This window comes from Buteo buteo, chromosome 12, assembly GCF_964188355.1.
Source record: "Buteo buteo chromosome 12, bButBut1.hap1.1, whole genome shotgun sequence".
Classification (NCBI taxonomy): Eukaryota; Metazoa; Chordata; class Aves; order Accipitriformes; family Accipitridae; genus Buteo; species Buteo buteo.
The window spans coordinates 15,992,716-16,016,994 of NC_134182.1; the positions used below are offsets into that span (position 1 = coordinate 15,992,716).

Consider the following 24,279-nt stretch of genomic DNA (forward strand, 5'->3'; position numbering starts at 1 on the left):
AGCAAGAAAGATATTTCACAGAGTATAGAGTTCATATAAATCAGCAAGAAGTTACTCTGAAGGCATGCAGTGCTACAAAGGACAGAATTTAATTCCTAGCAGTAAGCATTTGGAAGACAACAGTGAATCACAGCTAAGTTACTAAAAATCAACAGCTAGTTGTAGCAGTAAAAATTAAAAAGATGTAACTGAAAGCAGACTGTATATCTATAAAACTTCAAGGAAAAAGTTTATTTTAAGCATGAACAAGAATATCGTTTACAGTGTTGATAATGCTTCTTCAGGAAAAATGCAAAGAAGTTTTACTTTTCCCTGAAATAACCTAAAACAGAAGCCTTATACTCGATTGTCACTAGCTCTTCCATTCATTTAGCACTGGTTCTTTGGCTTTATCATTTTTCAGAGTAGAACCAGGGGTGGCTTAAAGTAGGCTAAAGATCATGCACTTACAAGTTTTCATTTCATCTGCTTTGCTTGTGAAGACATTCAGTATCATCAAACTTCCTGAACCAAATTCATAAATGCTGCTGAAAACTGTGACACCTCTGGTCATTACACATTATGTTTGTCTGAGCAGCAACTTAATGTTGCATAATACAAGGGTTAGTATCTACGTTTATAGAACTACTGTCTTTCTAAATAAATATTCCATCTTCATGCATACTGAGGGTGTGAATTATTTAATTGCATTTAAAAAAATACATTTAAAAATAAAACCATGGATGTTGCAGTGTTCTTTTTTAAGCTGTGCTGTACACTTAAGAGAATACTCTAGGAGATTAAAATTCTGCTGTGACACTGGGGCATACATATCATTTTACTGCGACATGTGTCAAAGATTACCTGCTTCTGTTCTTTCATTTATTTTTCAGAAGAACTGAAGGCTTTATAACCTTGTATGCTGCTTTTAGTAACTGACACACTAAAGAACATTTGCAGCAAATATGTTCATATTTGAGTATAGAATAGGTGAGATTGAGACAACAAATCTTCTGAGGGCAGCAAGGGTCTCTGGTGCTCTTTTTGAACATAAATATTGCTAACATTTCAGGTCAGCTGACAAATGCATGGTCAGATCTGTGATAGGGGAAAAATAATACTATTTTTAAAAAGGAAAAATAGAACTGGAATGTGAAAAAAACAATATAGACAGACACATTTAGAGAGATCAAGACCAAGAATGTAGTTTTCATGAAATAAGTCCTCTTTTAATTGTCTCCTGTAAAATCTACTCTTGCTATACCAATCCTTACACTGGAATCATTAACCATAATATGTCAAATGATTCTTCATGTTAAAGAGCAGTAATACAGAAACAGAATGTCATTTATTCCTTGCACTGCAAGGACAATTGCTACTGAAATAATTTAAAAACAGGACTGAATTTGGCAAAACTGTCATTCAAAATGACAGATTTATAAAGATAATTCACATTTTACATATTTGTTTCTTTTGCCTTCATTAAACTATGAAAAAAACCCACAGTGCAGCTTAACTAGACTAACTTAACTAGTTTTTAATTGCCCATTTTGACATTCAGGTTCTTTCCCTGACCCTTATCACTTGTTAAGTATTTAGATCCTGTCTCAAAATACATGCAGTTTATTTCCCTGTTAACAAAAATACACTTCAGAAGCATAAACTTCAAATAAATGGAAAACATTTTCTTCAACTATACAAAAGACCAAGAAAACAAAAAAAGCATAACATGTTGTTTTACATAGGCTATTGTAAAGACCAAAGCTAATTCAGATATGCTTTAAGAATCAAATGAATTTTTTGCTCCTTAAATAGCACTAAAGAATATGACAGCTGCATTTCATGACAGGACAACTAACACTAATAAAGGTACAGAAAACAGGAATTATCCTAACTGAAAAGGAAACAAAACTCAAAGAATTTAGCACATTCAACTCAAAAGATAATTTCTTAACTTGGGTTTTAGAACATAGCAAGACAGTATATTACCATACAATTAGGGAAGCAAATACGTAACATTTTAAATTATTCAGAAGTGCTGGCAGGGAAAATTATTCAGAATACTACAGACCTTTATTCTGGCCTCAAGAATATACAGAAATTCAGGGAAAAAATAAACTTGAAAAAGAGAACAGTTACAGATAAGGGAATAAGATCAAATGGAATGAAGTGCAATGTGCAAAACTTAGAAACTAGATTGTGCCAACCTAACCCATACGCTATCCAAGAACGGTAAAAATATTTCTAGACAAAGGAAATAAAACAATTCTAGTCACACAAGTCTCCAGAATGTTATCTCAACAAATGAAATGTTTGAAATTTGAAAATTTTTTACTCAAAATTTGCTTCAAAATAAAAAGCTGAGCAGCTCCAGCTCAGAGCAGAGATCCAGTTCTCATATGCTTCCTTCACAGCTAAAAAACCCATGGGCTTTTTGTGAGACACAGAAAACAGCAGGAAGCAGACAACTTCCTGCAATGTAGTCTGAGCAAATATTTACACAAGGTCCGTGGTGAAACTACAGTTTTGGTTTAACAGATTAAACTCTAGTGTAATCTCTACGAGTGACAGTAAAGTATTTGACACACTGCAATTAAAGTATGCCACTAGATAAAATGGGTAAGTAGAGAAGGAACAGGACTTAAAAAAGACCCAAAAAGAATATGTTGCAAGTCAAGTTATTGGTGGACCTAATCTATTGTTGGAACCAATAGTATTATTGGTTTAACTGAAGATGACAGTAAAAGAGTTAGGAGTGTGCCCATTAAAATCCACCATTGAAACAACAGTTATGAGGCATTGTCTCTAGAGAGGGAAGATTAAAACACTATGAAACAAAACTGGGTATCTTGAGGAGCCGAATACTAGAAGGACATGAAATTAACAGCAGATAAAAAGATTGCATGTATGAGGACTAATTAAAGAATGTGTTAAAACTTAGGAGCTCATCAGCTGGAAATAGCAAAAGGATCCAAGCGTATTAGCTGGTACCTTGGATCCCTCATCAAGAGGACAAAGGGTAAATGTGATTCTGTAACCCATCAATCCTGATACAGTCAGTATGGACAAGTAAGTACTAATGCCAGTCTCCAACAGTTGGATAGGATGTAAGCTGGAATAAATCACAGCTAACCTCCAGCTAACAGAGACACGTAAAAAAAGCTGCTCACATGACCAAGGGAATAGAAAGCAAGTTTGCTAAGAAGAGATTTAAAAACCTCAACTTGTCTTGCCTGGAAAATTAACACAGATGGGATATATGACTGGCATCCACAAATACCTCAAGGGAAGCATCAGGAAGGAAAATAATTATTTAAAATAAAGGACAAAGCTGGCATAAGAACAAATGAGTCTCAAATGGCCATGAATAAATATACATTGCAAGTTAAGTTTCTAATGATCAAAGCAGGAAGATTCTTGAGAAGTTTTACTTGGGAAGGTGGCATTCAGGGAGTCTTCCTGCAGAAATAGTGGGAATAACCAAATTGTTTTTAAGATGCGACTTGATCAGTTTATAAAAGGAACAGCATAACAAGCTTGTTTATGAAAAGAACTGAGTCAATGTACCAGCAGGACCCTTACTACAGTGTGGTCCTGTGATTTTGTGACATGCTGATCCGCATGGAAATTCCAACCCTTTCTTAAACACATGCAGTTCAACTGGTGCTGAACTGTTGCTGATAAGAATTATATAAAGATTAGCAGCTAATAATTTTCTAATCTCTCCCTTGATGTCATCAATCAGTTTAAGACTCTAAGCAGATTCCAAAATGCACACTGGATGAGTATGCAAAAATTTCTAGAACTCCCTTTCAGAAGTTCCAGGCACTCAGTGATCACCCTTAAAAATTTGCTTGTATTTCACTCCTTTTTAAACAAAATGGAAGTCTGCAGTATGTTTCTGAAAGGGTGAACAGGTGGCTCATGCCTTCTTAAAAAACAAAAACCTCCAAAAGAATTCCAGGTTTCACTTGACTTGAGAAAAGAGGAGCAGAATCTTAAATTTATCCTAAAATGACCCCATTATAGTCAGCTCAAGGAGGTAATTTGCAAATTCCAGGGCAAGCACCATAACTGGAGTTTGGTAAGAGAGTGTACACACTACTGAAAGGCTCCAAACTTGCCAGGTTTCAGAGTTTCACACCCATAAAAAAGCAACTGATAGAGAAACGAACATAAAGAAACTTGTCCATAAATGCACAGAGAATCCAAGAGTCTGGTGAGCGTTCAAATAGATGAAACTCAAACAGACTTGTGACAATTGACAAGACAATTCTTGTAATTTTACAATAATTATTGTTCTTATTTCCTAGGGAAGGCAGTTAAGCTACATTTTTATTAAGGCAGAAAACTTTAAAATGGACTAGAAAATGCTGTGCTCATTCAGCTTCAGGTTCAGCTTCACTCAGCTTTCTCATCTGGAAGCTGAGAGAGTACAGCTTGGATAAACAACACATTTGGGCTGGACCACCAGGCCCAAAGGTTATCAATGGTTCAGTGTTTGGTTGTTGGCTGGTAACCAGTAAAATACTTCACAGGTCAATTCGGGGGCCCCTACATCCCTCAACATTTTTATTAACAACTTGGTTGATGAGATAGAAAGCACCCTCTGCAGATCTGTGCACAACACTGAATTAGGGAGAGTGGATAAAACACCAAACAGTAGAAGTTCAGTCTAGACAGACCTTGAGAAACTTGACTCTTGGACCAACAGAAACCTCATGCAGTTCACCAAGGAGAAACAAGATTTTGCACCTGGGCTGAATAACCCTGAGCATCAGCACAGGCTGAAAACCAAATGGCTCAGTAAAAGCCCTGCAGGAAAGAACCTGGAGGTTACAGTGGATGCCAAGCTCAGTATGAGCCAATGGCACGTCCTCACCACGAACAGGGCAAACCACATACTGGACTATGTTTATTAGGATGAATGTGGCAGCAGATCAAGGGAAGTTATTGCCCTCCTCTACTTGGCACAGTGGGGCTGTACATGGAATCCTCCATCCAGTTTTGGGCTGCCAGGTTCAGAAGAGATTAGAGGAACCAGGAGAGTGTCCAGCAAATAACTCCTCAGATGGACAGGGCCTCGAGTACATGCCCTATTAGAAGAAGCTGAAAGAGCCAGGTTTGTTCCGTTTGACAAAGAAGAGGTCCAGGGAAGATCCAGCAGTAGCCTACAACCACTTGAAGGAATTGCAGATTAGAGAGCTAAAAGCTAAACTTCTTGCAGTATTTGCAGATGGTACAGAAAGAACCAATGGTCACAAATCATAGCTTAGGAGTTTTAAATTGGGCAACAGGAAAAAAGGGGACTGAAGCACTGGTACATGTTACTCAGAGCGGTTGCAAAATCTCCAAGGATGGAGATTTTTAACTCATCCCAAGCCACTGCTGACCTGATTTAGCATTGCTAACAGTCATACTTCGAATGGGAATCAAGGAAACCGGATCAAGAGATACCTTTACAGTTTCTATGATTCCACTTAGTTACTTCCCCCTCCAGCAGCAAGGTTTTAACCTTATCTTCTTAATAGATTGGTGTTTTTCTTGTTTTCCTGTATTTGCTGGCCATCACTAGCTAATGCAATTGCAGTAAACAATAGATCCTGCTAAGAACAACAAAATTCTTGAGATTTACCCGGTTTTTATTAAGTTAGTAACTTAGTCTTCAGTTCAGCACAAACTATTGTTTATGCCACGATGTACACTAGTATTTAAAACACTAGCTTGATGTGAAATAAAAATACCCACTTAAAATTTTAATTCAGAAATAGTGTGTATTTATGAGAGCTCTTGATTAGCAGTCCCTCTGGATGACAACCAGAGAATCATCACCATTCTTACTAGGAGACAGAGACAAAAGCAACAGGCAAGTTCCTTTAGAACTTTAGAAATAAAGGTTATATATAAATTTTAAGAGGTCACTTCAAATACTTTTGTTTTAAACAACATACCTAACAGTTAAATTCCTGAAAGCACATTCTGGTTTAGGACTCATGACAAGCTGCTTTCAAACAAACATTTCACATGCATAAGAGAATTTTAGCATTCCCATAGAAGACAAAATGGCTATGTAATTTTGGGCAGAGGCTTGAAAAGCCACAATGAAGCCTGGAAAAAACAATTGTAAAAAAACCTGGTGCAATACATCCACTAATAAGCCCAAGAGCAAGGATATAAAAGATCATTGCATACTTGTTTTTCTAGATCTAACATGATACAGGACACCTCTTCTGTGACAAGAAGGGACAACTTTTCTGTAACCACATCAAGTTAGTTAGAAAAAACATTTCAGATTTCATTTTTACCCCACATGAAATGAAAAACACTATGAAGGGGAAAAAAGAATCATTATAAAGATGTGGGGTTTGCACCTTCAATAAAAATGTGGTGACTTTGCACCTTCAATAAATCTAACATTTGTTTTGTTAGGAATTAGAAAATACTTACATCCCAGAACAGTAAGCAAAATAGTTTAAGTTCACTGACTTGAAAAAACATTCTTTTATACTACATAGCCCTAAAATAAATACTTAAAAGGAAGTAAGAATATGCCACTATATCTTGGTTTTCATTTTCCTTCAGATAGAAGTGCTAGAATAAACATTCTTACTAATTTACGTTGCTGTGTTTTTATGAGGTTAATAACTGAACTGTCAATCAAGGCCTGTATAAATACAGTAGTTAAATACCTTCTGCTTTAGAAGCACTTTTATTTACAAGAGAGCTAGCCAAGACTTCCAAAGGACTGCATGGTCTGGTTTGCTTTGATCTCTTTTAAGTACAAGTTTCTTTATACCTCTTGTTTTGCTATTTATTATACCCTTTGTGTAATCAGGTATGGAGAGAGCACCTGTGTAGAACAAATACTTCAGGAGAAGTGTGACTTTGAGGAATAATTATGCAACACTCAGTTCTCAAAAATAACTTGTGAAGTCCTTCTCCAAGAGCACTTTTGTTGCTACACTAGAAAGTAAGCATACAATGGGCTCAGAATATAAATAGGGGACCACCACTTAAACCCAACATCACAGATACAACCTGGTATCTGTATCAACACATTAATCAACATTCGACTTTGATAAACATACACAAACGTGTCTGTATATATGCATGTATATAAAACTATATATAAAATGTATTTTTAAAAATAAAATATTTTATATATAAAAGTTATTTTTAGCAAACTTTTTTAGAAAGTTGAACTGTGTATATGCATGAGTGTGCACGTGTGTATGTACATATATATGTGTGTATACACACACATATAAATAAAACTAAGATATATGTATATATATTTAGAAAGTCTCCAAGAACTCTGTTCAACCACTGCCTATATAACTATTATCTTTAATCTCTTGCCACAAATTTAGCATTGTGAATTTTACCTCCAAACAGTCCACATACTTTCCTCTCTGTCTGGGAGTATTCTGTAAAGAGTAACTCCTTTTTACTTAGTATGGCAAAGTTAAATGAATAAGGGATGTGTACGTTATGCATGAAGCAAAACAACAATTTTATCAATTCATATTAAGGAAAACTTTTATCACTACAGCAGAAACTAAATTATCTACTCATGTGGTTAGGTTTACAGTAATTTTTGTTTCACTGAATGTATTTTACTCACTCAGTAGAAACAAACATTTAACATTATGCCCCTAATTTATTTAAAACGAATGGACTGAAGTTACCTTAGGCCCGCACATGTATTTTTAGGAGGTTTCACTTTGGGTGAATTTTCATTCAGGTCACTTTGCTGTGTTCACCTTCCTATTTTCTGGCTCTGACTTAAGACAGCATGTTATGAAGATCCTCTGTGTTCAGGAGAGCATAGATACACATTTGCACACCAGTGCTTTAAGCATGCATTTGGGCCACGAAGATTTCACTGATATTTATGTGGGTTAACATTTTTCTGACTCTGTATACACAAGATAAAATTTTGGAAGTAAAAATGGTTCTGTAGATTTTAGGCATTTCAGATACACACATTGTGTTCCTAAAATCAGCAGAAATCATACACACACAGAGCATCCTCAACCTCAAGGAGAACAGTCCATATTTTCTGCTACAGGGGATTTTAGATAATTTTAGATTAGGCTTGTAAAACAGAATAATTGAAGTCATGACACAGAGGGAAACAGATTTCTTTAGGAGCTTGTTTTCAATCTGTGTCTGTTTCTGTACATGACCTTCATGAATTTTACCTTCAATTTACAAGTTAATAGCACCTTATCACCGTTATTCCTATTATAAAGGCACTTAGAAATAGGAAACCTGTTCAAAATCATGTTTAAACAAGCATATTGTTATTGAACTATTAATCAGTAAAAGCCGTAATGATTATCTGAGTCAGCCTGAACTTTCGCATTTTTTCTTGAGACAGTTCCGAGATTAAGTCTTCTAAATCCGCCAAAGTCAATTAAAAAAAAAAACAGCCAGAGCATTAAAAACAAAAAAGTTGAGCAAAATAAATGTGGCCTATTTTTGGCAGGCAGAAGGGGGAGGGATTTCTTTTTAACAAAAACAACCCCCTCACAAGACAATGTACTGCACCAAATCCTTAATAACTACTTTGTAAGCATTCACTGGAACTAAGGTGGCATGGAGGGAACAGGCTGCAAAACGTGGCACAGAAGCAGCTAGAGGAAAAAGAACCAGAGGCATTTAAATGGCTCGGTCATCTTGTGAAACCTCACTGTTACTGATCCAGTATTTCAGCTGAAAAGCTGCAACAGACTAAGGTTGCCAGAGAAAATCCACTAGGGAATCACTAATGAGATCCAAGATAAAGCAATCCCAACCCTTCCCTCCACAGCATGTGGTCCAAGAGGTACAGACCTCAGAGGCCAGTTTTGTGAATCAAGCTGTACTTGTGTTCTCCTGCTGGAGCTGGCACAAGCAGCTTAGCACTCTCTGCTGCCTCACCACTGCCCTTCCTGCAGACCCATCACTGCGGTCAGCATCCTCTTGCATGTAGCTGTACCTTAACTGGCACACAGGACTTCTGCCACTGGTGTGTCTCCAAGTCAGCATTGAGCGTTTATGGGCTACAGTCAATCTGAGTATCACCTCTAGTGAAACTCTCCTAAGGGCTATCCAATTTTACAACACTGATGTGCCATTACAGCTTGACCACATTAGTGCCACCAAAGTTTCTTTCAGCTTATCCCAAAATAGTACTGGCCACTCCTCTGTGGGCAACACAGACCCATCTCAGAAGTCCTATCTGAGCCCAGTATGATGCACTGCAAATGTCTAATGAAGTTGCTGTTAAGACTGACAAAACATCATTGATGCAAGACAGAGGTTTCAGCTGTTCAGTTACAAATATTGGGAGTGTTAGCCTGCCAGATGTGAAACATTCAACAGGAATCATGTACTTATGGTGTATTTTATGTACTTAGAGCTACAACTCTTGAGTGGCTTAGTGAAAAGGAACATGATCCTAGCTTCACTTAATTTAGGGACAATATTACGAAAAGAAAGGTTTGCATTAGAACATTCAATTTGCAGTGTCTTCCTCTATTCCTTCACAGTGTAAAATGCAATTATTTATGGTCTTAAAAACCTTAGTATTCATACAAAACTTTAAAGTTAAAGTACATGCCAATTTAGGAGAAAAAAAATCAACTCAGGCTTTTTAAAAGTTAATTTGGTTTTACTCAGTGACCTTCAAGTCTGCAAGCAACCACTTACTGAGAAGTGCTGAACACTCAACTTGCAATAAAAACAAAGCACACAGAGGCAGTCATGCATGTTGATGCCTCGCAGCCAGTAGTGCATCTTCAAAACTTGTTCGTATCTACATAGTTTTCATGTTATTATAATTAGAAAGGTAAGTTTCTCCTTTCCAACTGCTTGAAGTTATTGATAGTCATCAATATTTACAGCTATCAATGAAAATAGACTTCAAGAAGTACTATGTAGATGGCAATTAAATTTGGTCCTTTCTTTTCAAATATAGCTAAACCAAAATTGACAACATGGCAGCATTCCTACTCAGTTTCCTAACAGCATGACTATTTACTCCACAGATAATGTGTGTTGACAGCTAAGTATTTTTCTGCATACAGATTTTCCCTTCACTAGAGTCTAAATACATAGGAGTTCCCCCCTTCCCAAAACACAAATATATACATATATACACCAGTTATTTCGTGTAAAATCACCAGGTTGCACTGGACCATTTCAGCCTTGCTTTAAAAACTGCTTTTTAATCGAAGAGTTGAAGTTTTTGCTTCCTGGAACCTCCTCCACCAAGGTGAGAAGCTAAGGGAATTCTCCCCACCCCCATCCTTTCTTTTAACCCCAGCCTCTACCTGAGGCCATTGGTTATTCTTTCTGAGGACATTGCAACATTTATATTTCAACTCAATCCATTTTCAAATAAGCCAGGATGATCCTTTTTTTATTACTGTAAAGACTAAAGCTTGTCCTAAGTCAAATGGCAAATTGCCTGAAAGACAATTTCTGATCATGCTCATCCTTTAAAAAAAAAAAAAAAAAGATAAAAGCCAGAAATACCAAGTATTTGATAAGAGTCTTGTCTAGTAACAAGCAATAGCAGCTTTAATTAGCATTGGACTACAGACCAAAATGTCTTTAATATATATATGTGTGTGTTATAGCACTGCAATACAGACCAGTGGTCTGTAGTCCAGTATTATATATAAGCATATATAGTGCATATACAGACAATATATAGGCATATATATATATATGCAGGTGTGTAAGAATTTGGGTGAAAGTATCACTATTACTACTGTAACTCATTTGGGCAGAAGAGAAATCCTCTTTGATGAGAAATTTAATTACATTTCAAAATTAATTTCAGTTAACTTTATATGTAAGTTATTTTGACTTTCATCGACAGATCTGCATTAACTATCACAATGTATATTCCATTTTATTTTTAGAATCTCTTCATCTCAAGACATCCTAATTTTTCATGTGATGAATGCTGGAGCCTACAATCAACTAGAGTAAACATTTACTTTAGATGATTTGCAACCTGTAGCAACACTAACAGGAAAAACACCAAACAAACGTGAAAACAACAGATTTAAGCATAGACCACACCCCAACTTCTTGAAAAGTACCTGGAATCAGCAAATCTACATTGTAAATTCACTGCACAAGAAAACTGGAAATGGCTATTTAATCAAAACATGAGAGGCAAAACTCATTGGCCTACAGAACTCCCTGCCGTTCAGTCCTACTTCAATTAATCTGCATTAAACCAAGTGTAGTACTCGGGTCTTCAACATCCCCCTCAGAGTGGTGCTCCCAGAGCAGCCGGGGCCATGGCAGCCCCCTCTCCAGAGGTGCTGATGGGCCGAGGTCAGGCCCCAGTGCAGCCCTGGCACCCCCAGCACAGGAGCAAGCGCTGAATGGCAGTGGGGCTGGGGAACAGGTCACAGCTGATCGCATGCTAGCCAGGCAAATTAGGATACAGACCTAGCATCCTCCAAGTATGAAGGGACTGGCTAAACTAATATAATTACCTGTGCTGTGAAGGGCTTAGAGAAGGGGTGTATTTTCTCTAAAGCACACTGTGGTGTACCCACGCAGAGCACACTTTCTGTAACCAAATAGAAACAGGCTAATTGCAAAGACTCCTTTGTAAGCCTTCCTCACTACTTTGTATTTATGTGGCTAGAATTTCACACCAAGTCTTGTATATTTGAAATTATCATAACATTTAAGAAAATTATATTCCCAAATGAAGTATACAAAAACTAAACTAAACCAACCCCCCCTACAGGTAAGTGTTAACAGGACCATTTTTAAACTGTCAATATCTGGAAATCAAAGTATCATTTAGCCAAATACACACCCATGTCCATATGTATACACACAAACACACACACTTACAGCAGCAGCAGCAGCTTTGATACAGGCTTTCTCAGAAAGAGAGAACCCAGAGAAAATTTCTGTTTCTTTCTTTTCACTAGAAAGTTCAACCTGTATAGTTGCAAGGACCACTGTAAACAGTCTTCACACAACTTCTCTCTCTTCTACTTGCAAGAGCTGCACACATTTGTTATTTTTCAACTATTAATTTTCCAATTCATTATTTCCTTGCCCATGCTAAAATTAAAAAGATGCATCAATATTTAATGAAAACAGAATATGATTGCATCTCCTGTAGAACATGATGTAGAGTAGTCCCTTCAAGTTTCCAGCAAACCCTTAAGAGTGAAGTTTGGCATCAGCCCAGAGTTCTGCTCAAGAAATCTCTCTCCTTCGCTGTCCCAGTTCTCCACTCCACAGTTGTACCAATACAGCTGCTGATGCAAACATTGCAGATGACCCAAAGCAGAGCCCCACTGACGACTGAACCAGCATAACCGAGCACTGGGAACCATGATGTGTAGTTGTTAATTCCTTCGACCCATGTCTCCTCAAACTGCAGACCAAGTTTTCAGAGAACGGACCTTTTCTAGCATAATCTAGTATTGCCTTGTCCTCAGATTGAGACAGACAGTTCTGGGTGACCTTCCTAATACCCTTTCAGTGACCACAAAGCCCAGCTCAACATGCTTTCCTGCCTCTACTCTCCAGTAGGCAAGGCCACTGCAGATTTAACTTAAAATGTTTGTCAGCAGTGTTAGGCATCTTCTCACTCTCTTTGTCACAGAGTGAGAGGGCCCTTTCACACAGTTGTTCAACTGCAAACAACCCAAACAACAAAGGGATGTTTAGAGGTAAAAATAAAACAAAACCAAAAAACCTCTCACCAGAAATCAAAACAGGAACCCAAACCCATCATTCTTTTACATATGCCTGGAAAAAAAACCAAATTAAATCAGGTTGCTGATCAGACATAGGTTGTAGTTCATTCAGTCATTCAGTCCAATGCTTCACAACTGATCAAGACCTTCAAATAATGGACCATCACTGTGTTGTCACTACGTAAACTCCCTAGCTGCATGGCAATTATAATGTACAAAATTAACATAAATAGGGAACGGAACATAACATCAGCAGACTAAAAAGCAGCAAAAGACATGATAGGCCTATAATTTTTGTGTAAAGGATGCTATATGTGAATTTTTAGTGGAGATAAGAGAAAGAAAGGGAAACATAACAGAAAGTATGTTAAAGAAACACAGCAGTGGAGGTAAGTTACCAGTACTGTTCCAACAAAGCTTTCTTCTGGAAATCTACACAAACTCTCCACCACCCCAACTGTATCAGTTTCATAGGAACTCTTCTTGAGAAAACAACTTTTCTAGTTCCATCCTTTTTTGGACAAGATGCCCAGAATAGCCCAGCAATAAGGTAACTCCCCACTGGCACAGAAGAGACAGATTTAAACCCCTATTCTAAAATTAGGCAAACTGGAAACCTACGCAAGGTCCTAATGGCAGCATTAGAGAGTTGGTCTCTGTCCACAGACAGGTGCCACTTCTGCAAACAGAACATCCTGCAGGCAACAGAACAAGCTGCTCAAACCCGGATGACTTTCACACAAGCTCCTATAGATGCAAGTTGCTAAAATGCTAGTGCTTTTGAAATAAACTGCCAGACTTAGAAGTGGGGGAAAAAAATTACTTTACTATATGAACTCTGTTCCGGCAAAACACTAAACAAAACAAGTTTAGAGCTCCCGAAGAGAAGCGACCAAGTGTAGCTGCACCCCAGGGATGTGACTGCAGGGAGCTGTGCAGCAACGATGACACCTCGTGGTGCCAAACCACTGAAACACAGACCTCTTCCCAAACACAACCTACCCCAAGGCCACCGGCGGGGTTCAGAGGAAGAAGCTTTACGAACAAAATAGCCAAACAACCTCTACGTCATTCTCCTTCTAAACCAGTATCTCCTGCAGAGATAGGAGTCAGAAACTTGAAATAAAATCTCTACCTCTGTTTTCATACCTCCTGTCTCACTGGTCTGTCTTTAGAAGTTTTCCCATTCCCTGTTTCATGGTATTGACGACTGTATGTGGGAAACAGTAGGACTGACTACATACAACATTTAATGCAAAATTGCTAAATGAATAGATGAAGAAAAAGAAGCCAGCCCAGCTTTAACATCTTTTGGTCAAAATGGCTACAAAGAAATTATGGTAAACATGAAGGTTCAGAGAAGCAAGTCCACAGTGCCAGTTACATAAAAGTTAACATTGTTTTTCATTAATTCATTTCAACTATATAAAACTTTACTTTCCTTCATTCTGGTATCTCCCATCCCCAACAGATGCTCAAATGCATTAATTTCTGCAACTTCACAAACAGAAATCTCAGGTTACATATCTAATCACACCGCATGTATTTGAGAAGTCAGTTTGCCTTCCCACTGCAGAAGTTAGTCTGAAGTTTTTCCCTAGGATACAAACTTAAAAAAAGCTGAGGTACACATCTCTTTCAGTGAGTGCTCAATATGAAAATTAAAAAAACAACTTTAAATGCTGTTATAAAAATAAAGTGAGAAGGCAAAAAGTGAGAAACACTTTTTATTGCTCTGTTTGGGTTTCAAGGGTTATGGGAGTGAATTCCAGGTTTGGGCAAGAAGTGATTTGGGTTTATGACAAAGCAGGGATAATTTAATGCAGTAGGGGAGGTGACATTTCAAATCATTTTTGGGGGAACAGTTATTTTCTAAGGGAAATCTTCCTCCAATCTCCCACCTGTATTTCTTCCTCACATTCATGCATACATAGTGACTAACTCTTCAAGTGACACCTGATATTATTTCAAACAGCTAAAATGGCACCTATCACCTAAAAGATGAAAGACTATCATCATCCCAGGACATTCAGTTTCTCATAATGTGCATGAAAATTATATTAGCTACATAGATCAACACTAAGGAACCACTGTATACCGAGTAAAAAAAAAAAAATAAAAAATTTTGAGGGTAAATCATAACAATTGCCTTCTTTCAGAAATTGCATACCTTGTCCATGATTTGAAAATCCATTAGGAAATTGTGAGAAGGTTACCATAATATCCATAGTGTGTCCACTCTATGGCCCCACAGACTTACCCAGGAGTATTTTTTTAATGAGTTTATTCTGCATCCAGAGTTATTTTCCCCTACTACAGCAGGAACCTCAGCTACAGAGCACAGGGCATGGGCATGCTTCATTTGCTGCAGAAGCTAAAGGAAGGGGCTGAAGGCCAAAGAAAACGTAGGGGTGCTTGTGCACTAACTGGAGGGCGCAGAGAAAGAGGAATGTTCAGGACTGGGGAGTTTTAAGAGTCAGAGGAGAATTGGTTTTACATAAGAAAGTGAAACAGTAGAGGATCAGGAGCAGGACTACAGAGTTCAAGGGCAGAATCCCTTGGAAGAGAAGCAGCTTTGCAAGCTGCATTTTTTGGAGCTTGGAGGAAAGAGACATGAAAGAGGGACAGGGTGTTCTAGAGTAAGAAGACTAAAGGGAAAAATCTCAAATTAGTAGAGGTTAGATTACCTCCAGGCCTGCTCTAGAGGTAAGGGAACACACGTGAGACCATTGCTTCTCTTGTCCTTCACCCCTCTCTCTTTGCTGTCAAGAACAACAGGGCTAGTTTGTGACAAGAGAGACTGGGCATTTGAAAGAGCCACTGCTACCAAAACGTCTCAGCAACATTCCCCTTCTGTGAAACTGCATGCAAGTACAAATTAACTCTCAGTGCTTAACAGCAGATATTTTTGGCCTTACCACTTATTTCCTGGCAGCACAGTTTAAGCTAAGCTAGATGTTTTTGTAACATCGTGATTCAAATATATCCATAAAGCAAGCAACATTTTCAAACTGTTGTTGGCTAAGGTTATGTTTTGCAAACTTACAATTGGTATCAAGTGAAGCTTACCTATTTTTTTTTGAATTTTCATCTTTCCCTCTTTTAACCCCAAAAATTCTTGTAATCAGAGCACTAAAAAGAAGTGTAGATGAATTTCTTACCTAAAGGAAAAAGAAAAGAACATGAACTATGTTTTAAAAATCCTTTTGAAATGTACTAATATTTTTTTAAATACAGCCACTAACGTACAGTTGAAAAGAAGAACAGCTGAGTGAAGGACAGAGCATGCCTACTGTTCAGAGGTTAGCACATTGAAACAATTAATTCAGAGCACCTTTCCTCTTAATCAAGATGGCACTAATGGAAAGTTCGGATTTTTTGGAGATGCCCATCTTTAATATAAGGAATACATCCAGATTTCTCGTGGTTCAAAGTATTCACCCTTATACATGGCAGGTCACAAAATGTTCTACCTTAATATACCATATGGAAAACTATCTTTCACTGAAAAGCAAAGTAACAGTGAGAATGAAGGTAAATGCACTCCTTCCTATCTAGGTGCACTGACTCAAAATTTAACAGCCAGATACATTTTTATCTATAAGGCAATCTTTGTCCCTACTTTTTGTCAATATCAGTGCTTCACATTACAGAAAAATGAAACAAAACCAAAAAACATGACCAAAACTATGGCTTTTTTGCAGGGCTACATTATTCTTTATCATACCTTAATATATTACACCATGTAACATTCAGGAAATCATGGTACTGCCATTTATAAACATGACCAAAGCTTCACTGAACATCACCACTCTATCCTGCTAAATTAGAGAGGCAAAATTAAGAATTAACTTACTGCCCAGACAGGTGACGTAAAACCTAGAATTGCTACTTGTATTCCATCTGCAACATAAGGCATGATGTTTTCACCTAAACGTGTATCCCTAAACAGTGCCCGAAGGATATTTAAAGCATGAACCTGTGGGGGTAGAAGAAATATAAGAAAAATATATATTCATTGGAAAATATCTTAATGTACGTTAATTACAACAGTGAACATGTGAAATAAAAATAATCCCTATGCACATTTACACCACTTTATTTCCATATTAAATACAAGAATACTGCTATTAAAAACATACATTAAAACGGAGCAGCAGTAAACACTGTTAAAAACAGTTACAGTTTAAAAATATATTCCTCTAACAAGTACAGTCCAGGCATTGCAAGTGAAGGCCAGCATTCTTTTTTTCCTTAGTTTATCATGGCTGTAAAAATAACTTTCACAATTTAGAACCATCTTTTCCAACATTCTTGACATGCTGTAGATACTGTGAGAAAAAATAAACTACAACTCACATGAGGACAATATTAAGCTAAAACTGACAGTCAAGCTTCCTTCACCATATGGAGCATTTTCTGATATTTCTCTACTCTCTGTAGGGGAAGGTGGTAGTATGTGTAGCTTCACAGACTTTGACAAGGCTACATAAATTTATACCAGCAGAAGATCTGGCAGAGCCATTAGAATATACTTCTATGTACTGTCAACAAATTATGGCTTGCACTTAAACACAGAAAGATTAAGTATTTGATAACAACATTTTGAAGATAAAGATCTTGACTTTAAAGTAAAATGCATTCCAAATGTATATATTTAAGTTTATAAGTTAGTGAGTATGCATAAAATCACTTTTCATGTAGTATTTTACTGCGTAATTATATGATTTATGCAACTCATTTATTTACTCTAAATGTAAACAAATGCTTTCTTGTTAATTTTCTTGTAAAAAGGAAATTACTCATTTATTTGTTTAGAAGTATACTACAGGCAGAAATGCGATCATACAAATTCGAAATTAATGTGACTGTATTTGCTGTACTAGGAAAAAAAACTATGAAATTACACCCAATCCATTTTTTAGTATCTTATGCACTTGCAAATTCTAGTGACTTCAAAACTTCTGCACATGCAAACACGTTTTAAAATCTAGCTATAGATAATAAAAACAAAATATCCTTATTAAAAACACACACAAATTTCCTTAACTGTTTCAAGTAACACAAACACTTTTTTGACATTTGCCTTCTGATGAGAGGCTGTATTTTACCTGTGGAATTACACTTGGTGGTTCATTCAAAGGTGCAGCCAAAGATATCAATTCTTTCATTGTCATTTTCAGCAAATCTGTTTTGCTCTTCTTTGGTTCTGAAGCTAACAAAGCCTACAGAAAGTTAAAAAAAAAATAAAAATCAGGTGTTTCTAGCCATTTTTCTTTACTACCAGTTCTGCCATACATTCCTGTATTTACCATATTACACAGCCTAGCTACTGACCATACACAAGGACTAAAGAAAAAATTGCAAAAAGTTTCAGTTTTACCTCTTCGTTTTGTTCAAAGCCTCTTAGCATGCAATGTTTCAGTAAGGAAACTTTGCTTATACACTATCCATCTGCCTAAGAAGATTTGCTTGTATATGACAGATAATAATTTATCACCCACCAAAAAAACCCACCATTGTATTTATTACAGCGAAAGTATCTGCCGTATTACACATACTTACATTTCCTAGAACAGACTTTTTTTTTAGTTTAACATACATATTTAAGATGACATAAGCTGGCCAAAGAATAAATCCTGGTTTGCAAAACAGGATAAAACAAGCAGCACATTTTTAAAAGGAGAAAAGAGATGCATCCATATCCAAATAGTAGTTCAGTGGGTAGGACATTCAACTGAGATGAAAATACTCTAATTTAGTCCTCTAAAATTCAGGACTGGAGTTAAAACAGTCTTTCTCCATCTGTCTAGTAGCTCTTGTTGAATTTGTCCAACTTAGTACAAATGGATAATCATAAATCCCTTACTTCTAATAAAAAAATGATTATCCATTTGTGTTTTGGGGCCCAGAGTTCAGCATCAGTTCAAACAAGATATTTAATAGTATTTTACAATAAGAACAACCAAATCGATCAACTGTAAGCCAAATTAAGTATAGAGGTTAGGCAGAAACTCAGAAGTAGTCACTGTCAGTTTATCGGTACCTTTAACAATGGGAGAAACAGAGAGGGAAGGGGGAAAAAAAAGTATTCATGAAGTATAAAATAAAGGAGAATGAACTGAAGACTAAAATTTCATATCCTAAAAATGTTAAAGCTGTAATTAGTATTTTCCCACTATTTCCTCACCCACTAATTGGAGCTGCACCTTTGTACTATTAGGTAGTAATATTTCTATTTTAAATAGGTCATTTAAAATGCTCATAACCTTAAAAATTACATATTATCATTAAAACAGATGTGGTTTAGTGGAACAAGAATAAATGTCACAAGAAGCAGATGGCAAAGAGACCACACTGAGTCTCGATTTTGTGCATTTATAAAATAACCTTATTATAGCACTGTTAGGATATGCATTACAACTTGTATTTTTATCATTTAAATGCAACATGCTATTTAAGGCTTAATTCATTTCACTGAGTGCTACGGGCACATTCAGAACTACTCCCAAAGAACACTATTGCCTCTCTTTACAAAATTACAATTTGAAAATAATTATTTTGGACTAATCCCAAAGTTCACTTCAAACCTACTCATTAATTGACTAGACTAACTTCATACTCTTCCAGAGCTGTCAAACTAGAAGCATCTGACCTGTTTATCCAAACAGCTATGGCTCACAGCAAGCTTTGCCGTACGGACTCAGTAATGTAGGCCAACTGCAGACTACACACGTTTACTGCAATGGGGTACCGTTGGGTCCACCTAGTCCTTACATTAGGCAGTGTAACTTTTTACATGAAAAATTGATTGAAACATGTTTGTTTTTTCACATTCTCAGGATTAATGCTAGCGAATGCCCACTGGATTCAAACTCTGGTGTGAATGGGGAAACCACAAGACATGAAATCACCAAATTAATTTTGCAGACAACTTAAAGATCTTTCCTTTTTATATCTGTATCCGCTGAAACTGAAAAGGAGAAATGTCTCTAAAACCAATGCCCTACTTCTGATCTCTGCTGCCTAGCACACATGCATCTAGCAAAGCCAGGAGCAGGCTGTAACTGACATAAGAGAGATCAGACAGAAGCAGGCTACCTCAACTTTCTCAGGGTAAACTTGAAGTAGAAAACAAGCAAGATGAATTATTTTGGCAGGGAGAGCTTGCTCCCAGCAGTCCCTTGGATTCTTGGAACATGCTTGAGACTATACTTCAGTGAATGGAGAAAGTTATAAATTGTGTAGTTAATCTTGGACTCCTGTCTTAGAAAACTGGTTGAACATTAAAATGATGGAGATTAATTTAGGGGAAGGCAATCATGGCCACTTTAAGGAGCAAAGGAATGGAAGCAGGATAAATGTAATCTGCAGGGCCAACTCTGCAGTGACTGACCCCACAAGGATGCAGATGAGCTGCTGCATACTACTGTGACACACTCAGTAGGAGGTAGTACTTTGAGCAGAGACAAAACACTGCCAGCCAGCCGATCAGCCCTCAGTTCTGAACTTGGCAGAAGCTGGCGACTGGGACACACGTAGCTGATGGTAACATGGGGAGCAGGAAGACTGCGGGAGCATGGCCCCACGCTCATGGATATAAGCCTTCAGTAACCTGCTCATTCATTGCACCCAAGACTGTCAGTCAACACCAGTTAGTGTGACTCTCTTACTTGATCCTGCTTTATTACTGTTGAGTGGACTTCCCAAGTTCTTTGTAGTATTTTCTAGGCCACCATTTTACAATTCTATGATGGTCTGTTCATATTTTACCACTCTCCCACTTCACATAGAAGAAGCACAAAGTTACATGGTTAACAGAGCCTTACTTAATCTGTGAATTAATTTATGAATTTGCCAGGATTATTACAGTGGCCACACAGAGCCTAAGCTCAGTCTTTTGAAATGCTATCTGAATCTACCTCAAGCCAAAAATCTCAAGAGTCAATAGAACTGCAGCGCTAAACAGCGTCAAACGTGGTTTAATTAACATGTGACAACTTGGTTGCACAAAGGCAATAAAAGTCTGTATAAAGACAAGTAACTGTTTTTAACCAAGAGGGGTTGAAGTAAGAAAAATAAATAAATACATAAGTGTATTCACCAGAAAGGACATAAAAAAAAAATTTAAGTCAGAGTTAATAACATTAGTTGGTACCTGTATGTAGAATGGAATTCCTGCACTACGTCTGGTTGCACATAGTGTAGACGAAGGATCACAAGATTTAATTTCTTCTAACACACCGCTTAGCCACTGCGCTGGCATCTTGCGCAGACTCTCACTGTTACATCTACATGAAACAAATACATAAGAAACTAGGACAGAGTCAAAGAAAGTGTTTAGCGACCTTAAGAAATATTTCTTACTATATGTGAACATCTCCAAGCATATATGCAGATTTTTTTTAAGAAAGAAGACAGAAATTAAAAAAATAATTGTACATTTTTCCAATATTGGTACAAATTGTATTAGCCATACTTATTAAGTGCCACTAGGAAAAGATATTTCACTCAACAGAAAACAGGATTCTGTGCTTCAGCACTGCAACTGTTCTCTTCTGCCAAGAACTATTATCCTGTTCTGGAGCAGAAAACAAAGACATATGCACATCAGCCACTGCGTAGGAAGTGACACACTACAAATTTATATCTTTGTTGTCACACAGTAGCTGATGCGTGACCCTTACATTAACCAACATATACAATTATGTTTAAAGCCATACAAAACAAAACTGAAGCCCCTCACAGTAAGTTTGTATTATGTAACTACTCCTGCAAATCTCCAAGCAGTAGAAGGAATAAAAAACAAGACATACTGCTCTTTTTAAAATACTACATCAGTCAAACTTTTGCTAAAGCACCTGAATTGCAATCCTACCATTAAATACTCTTCCTCTGCAGTTATAAAACACAGCATTGCCTGAAAGCAAAGAACTTCCAAGGACAAGGAGAAGTAAGGTCTACTTCAATTGCTGGTGCTGATCAGTTCAATGAAATATACCATATCCAGTGTGCAAGACCAGCTCTTTAATCTTATGTCAATGTTCCAAAAGGATCATTCATTGTTACAAAAATTTCTATTAATAGGATGTTGTTATTAAAACCTGTCACACTGGTTTGACACATGATTCAGAGTAGAAGAAAGAATTAATCACTGCGGTCAATACAACTGCAATTATCTCAGCCATGCAGGACTTGCCTTACCTAAAAATATAAACTATAATTAAATTCATGATTAAGTACTGAGACCTTACAGTAAGACTAAAATCAAGTTTTCTACCTAGGTGACTGAAATAAAGAATTTAAAAGAAAAGCTAAAAGGCAGCAGGTACTGATGTGAAAGCCAAAATCTAATGGAAGGTCTACATCTACCATCTCCTTCTTTACCCTCCTCCCATTAAAGCAAGAATTTAGGCAGGCTAAAAACCTGACACTGAACAACAAATGAGGCTTTAATCTGTAGTGAATCCCTCCTTTCCTTCTTTTACAAAATAAACAGAAAATCAGTAATGCAGAAAACAGAGGTCACAAGAAGTGCCAGACAGATCAGCAAAAGACCCAGCAGACTTCTTACTCTTCAGTAATTCCCTTAGGATTTCCACCACAGGTTTCCTACACTGCTGCCAGGCCTTCTCTGCATTTTTTAAGGGCAACACCTCTTCAAAACAGCAGCCAGCATGCATATCATCAGTCCAGAATGCAGGAGAAACATGGCTTCACAAGGGGTATGTCATCTCATACCACAGCATCAAAAAAGGCGCTTCCTGCCCCAAGCATGTGACAGAAGCAATCAAATTACTCTGGAAATCAATGGCAAGTTCTCTTTTCTTTGACTTTTCTCTTTCTGTTGCTGACAATTAGCTTTCCCTGCTTACTTTCAGGACATGTTCCTTTCTCACTTTTGGGTACACAAGGAGGATGGAATTCTAGGGTTGAGACCATGCAAAACTTCTCATAGATCTCCTCTGTGGGTCTCTGCAGCTAGACTATACTTTGCAGTTCTCTTCACCCACATCAACACGTACTGCAAAAGCTACTACTGCTCATCATGTCTGCAGCTGGTCTTACCTCCTTCGCTAAGCAGAATGTAAATGTCTTAGTTTAGGCATGCAAAGAACAGCGCTCATCTCTCTTCAGTATGTTATCTTAGTAGTAAAACAAATATCCCACGAGACATATTCACATCTGCTATCGTGCAGAACACCACAAAGTAAAGCATTAAGGAAATATTTAAAAGTTGCTATGTAGCATACTGAATATTTTATTCTTAAGTAAACTGAGGGGTTTTTTCCCTTTCAGTAGTAGTAGAAAGAGGAGAAACACACTGAAATCCAATAAACTTCAGACTCCCTTAAAACTGTATTGCTTTGATCTTGCCACAAGTAATTCTACCTTGTTCAGTCACCCACTAAGGCACTTTTTTTTTTTTTTAAAAGGTGAAAGAGTTATTGCTTTAAAAAGTTAGAAACATTAGAGACTATTGACTTTGCAATGGAGATGACTACTCCCTTAAATTTGGCAGCTCCATCTCCTTATGGTCTGGCAAGAAGAATATTGTCTTAAGAAGCAGGTGGCCCTGAATTTTAAGAATAAATGAAGCTTTACAATGTAAAAATAGTGGTCTCAAGCTCAAATGTCATTTTCCAGAATGAAAGAGTAATTATTTTTACCAGATCAAACAAATAATGTTTATAATTAAAATATAACACAGTAACTTGATACACAAATTACTTAAGATGCAGTACAGTAAGTGTTTTTCCAAATTTCTGTCTGTCCATCTACCGGTTTTAACAATTTCATACATGCCCAAAAAGCCCTTTCTGTGGTCAGTATCAATGAGTACAAAGAGCCTGGCAATCCAAAGTTAAAGCTAAACCCCTCTCCCTAACTCATAGGCTGTATTTTCTCCTATCCCAAATTAATGGCGTGTTTAGAACAAAGGGTCGATCTTGGATTTGGCCTTCCTGGATGTCAGTGGTTTGTGGCATAAACTTCACATGACCAGAAGCATTTTTTATACATGGGTATATCCAGAATTCAGTGTTTCCAATCACTGTAATCAGTCCCTACCTGGGGAAAAGGGGGTTTCCTTTCACCATTTTTCCTCTCTCAATAGACCTGTAGTATTATTATTTTCACATATGTAATGTGATTCCTAGTCTTTATAAAGGTAGTCTCCATACTGCCCCAGCACTTCTCAGACAAATAAGGAGACAAGAATCTAGCCTCAGAAACACATTCAAGGTGTAAATCACCCTAGAAAATGTCTACTTTTGAGAACAACTCCTCTGAAACAACGAAGTCCTTCCACTTGCATCCTCGTTTTCATAGCATCCGCTCTAAATGAAGCGAAACTTTCCAAATTATATAGGTGCATTGAGAAAGGTGCTGTTTTGAGGCTTCTCTAGCAGTAAAGCAGAGCAGAGAGAACCTTGGGTGGCCTCAGAATTTCAGAGAGACAGTATCATTACCCCTATATCTCTCTTTCACCAAGTAGGGAAAAAACAAAGGGGGGGGGGGGCAGAATATGAACAGAGTTAAAAATGAACATGTCTTCGAACTGAGC

At 37.2% G+C, this 24,279-nt stretch overlaps 1 protein-coding gene across 17 annotated transcripts in view; it reads right to left on the reverse strand.

The window, feature by feature from the left end:
* The window catches only part of THADA (THADA armadillo repeat containing), a 171,146-nt gene that overhangs the window by 114,113 nt on the left and 32,754 nt on the right, over positions 1–24,279 (reverse strand). For all 17 annotated transcript variants that reach the window (XR_012652485.1, XR_012652484.1, XR_012652487.1 and 14 more), the window contains 4 exons: positions 20,872–21,004; positions 17,825–17,938; positions 16,570–16,692; positions 15,783–15,874 (listed from right to left, as the gene is read on the reverse strand). Coding sequence is in view for 13 of the 17 variants with exons in the window: in XM_075042803.1 (XP_074898904.1) it covers positions 15,783–15,874; positions 16,570–16,692; positions 17,825–17,938; positions 20,872–21,004 (462 nt within the window). In the remaining 4 variants the exon portion in view is untranslated. The remainder of the gene's footprint in view (positions 1–15,782; positions 15,875–16,569; positions 16,693–17,824; positions 17,939–20,871; positions 21,005–24,279) is intronic.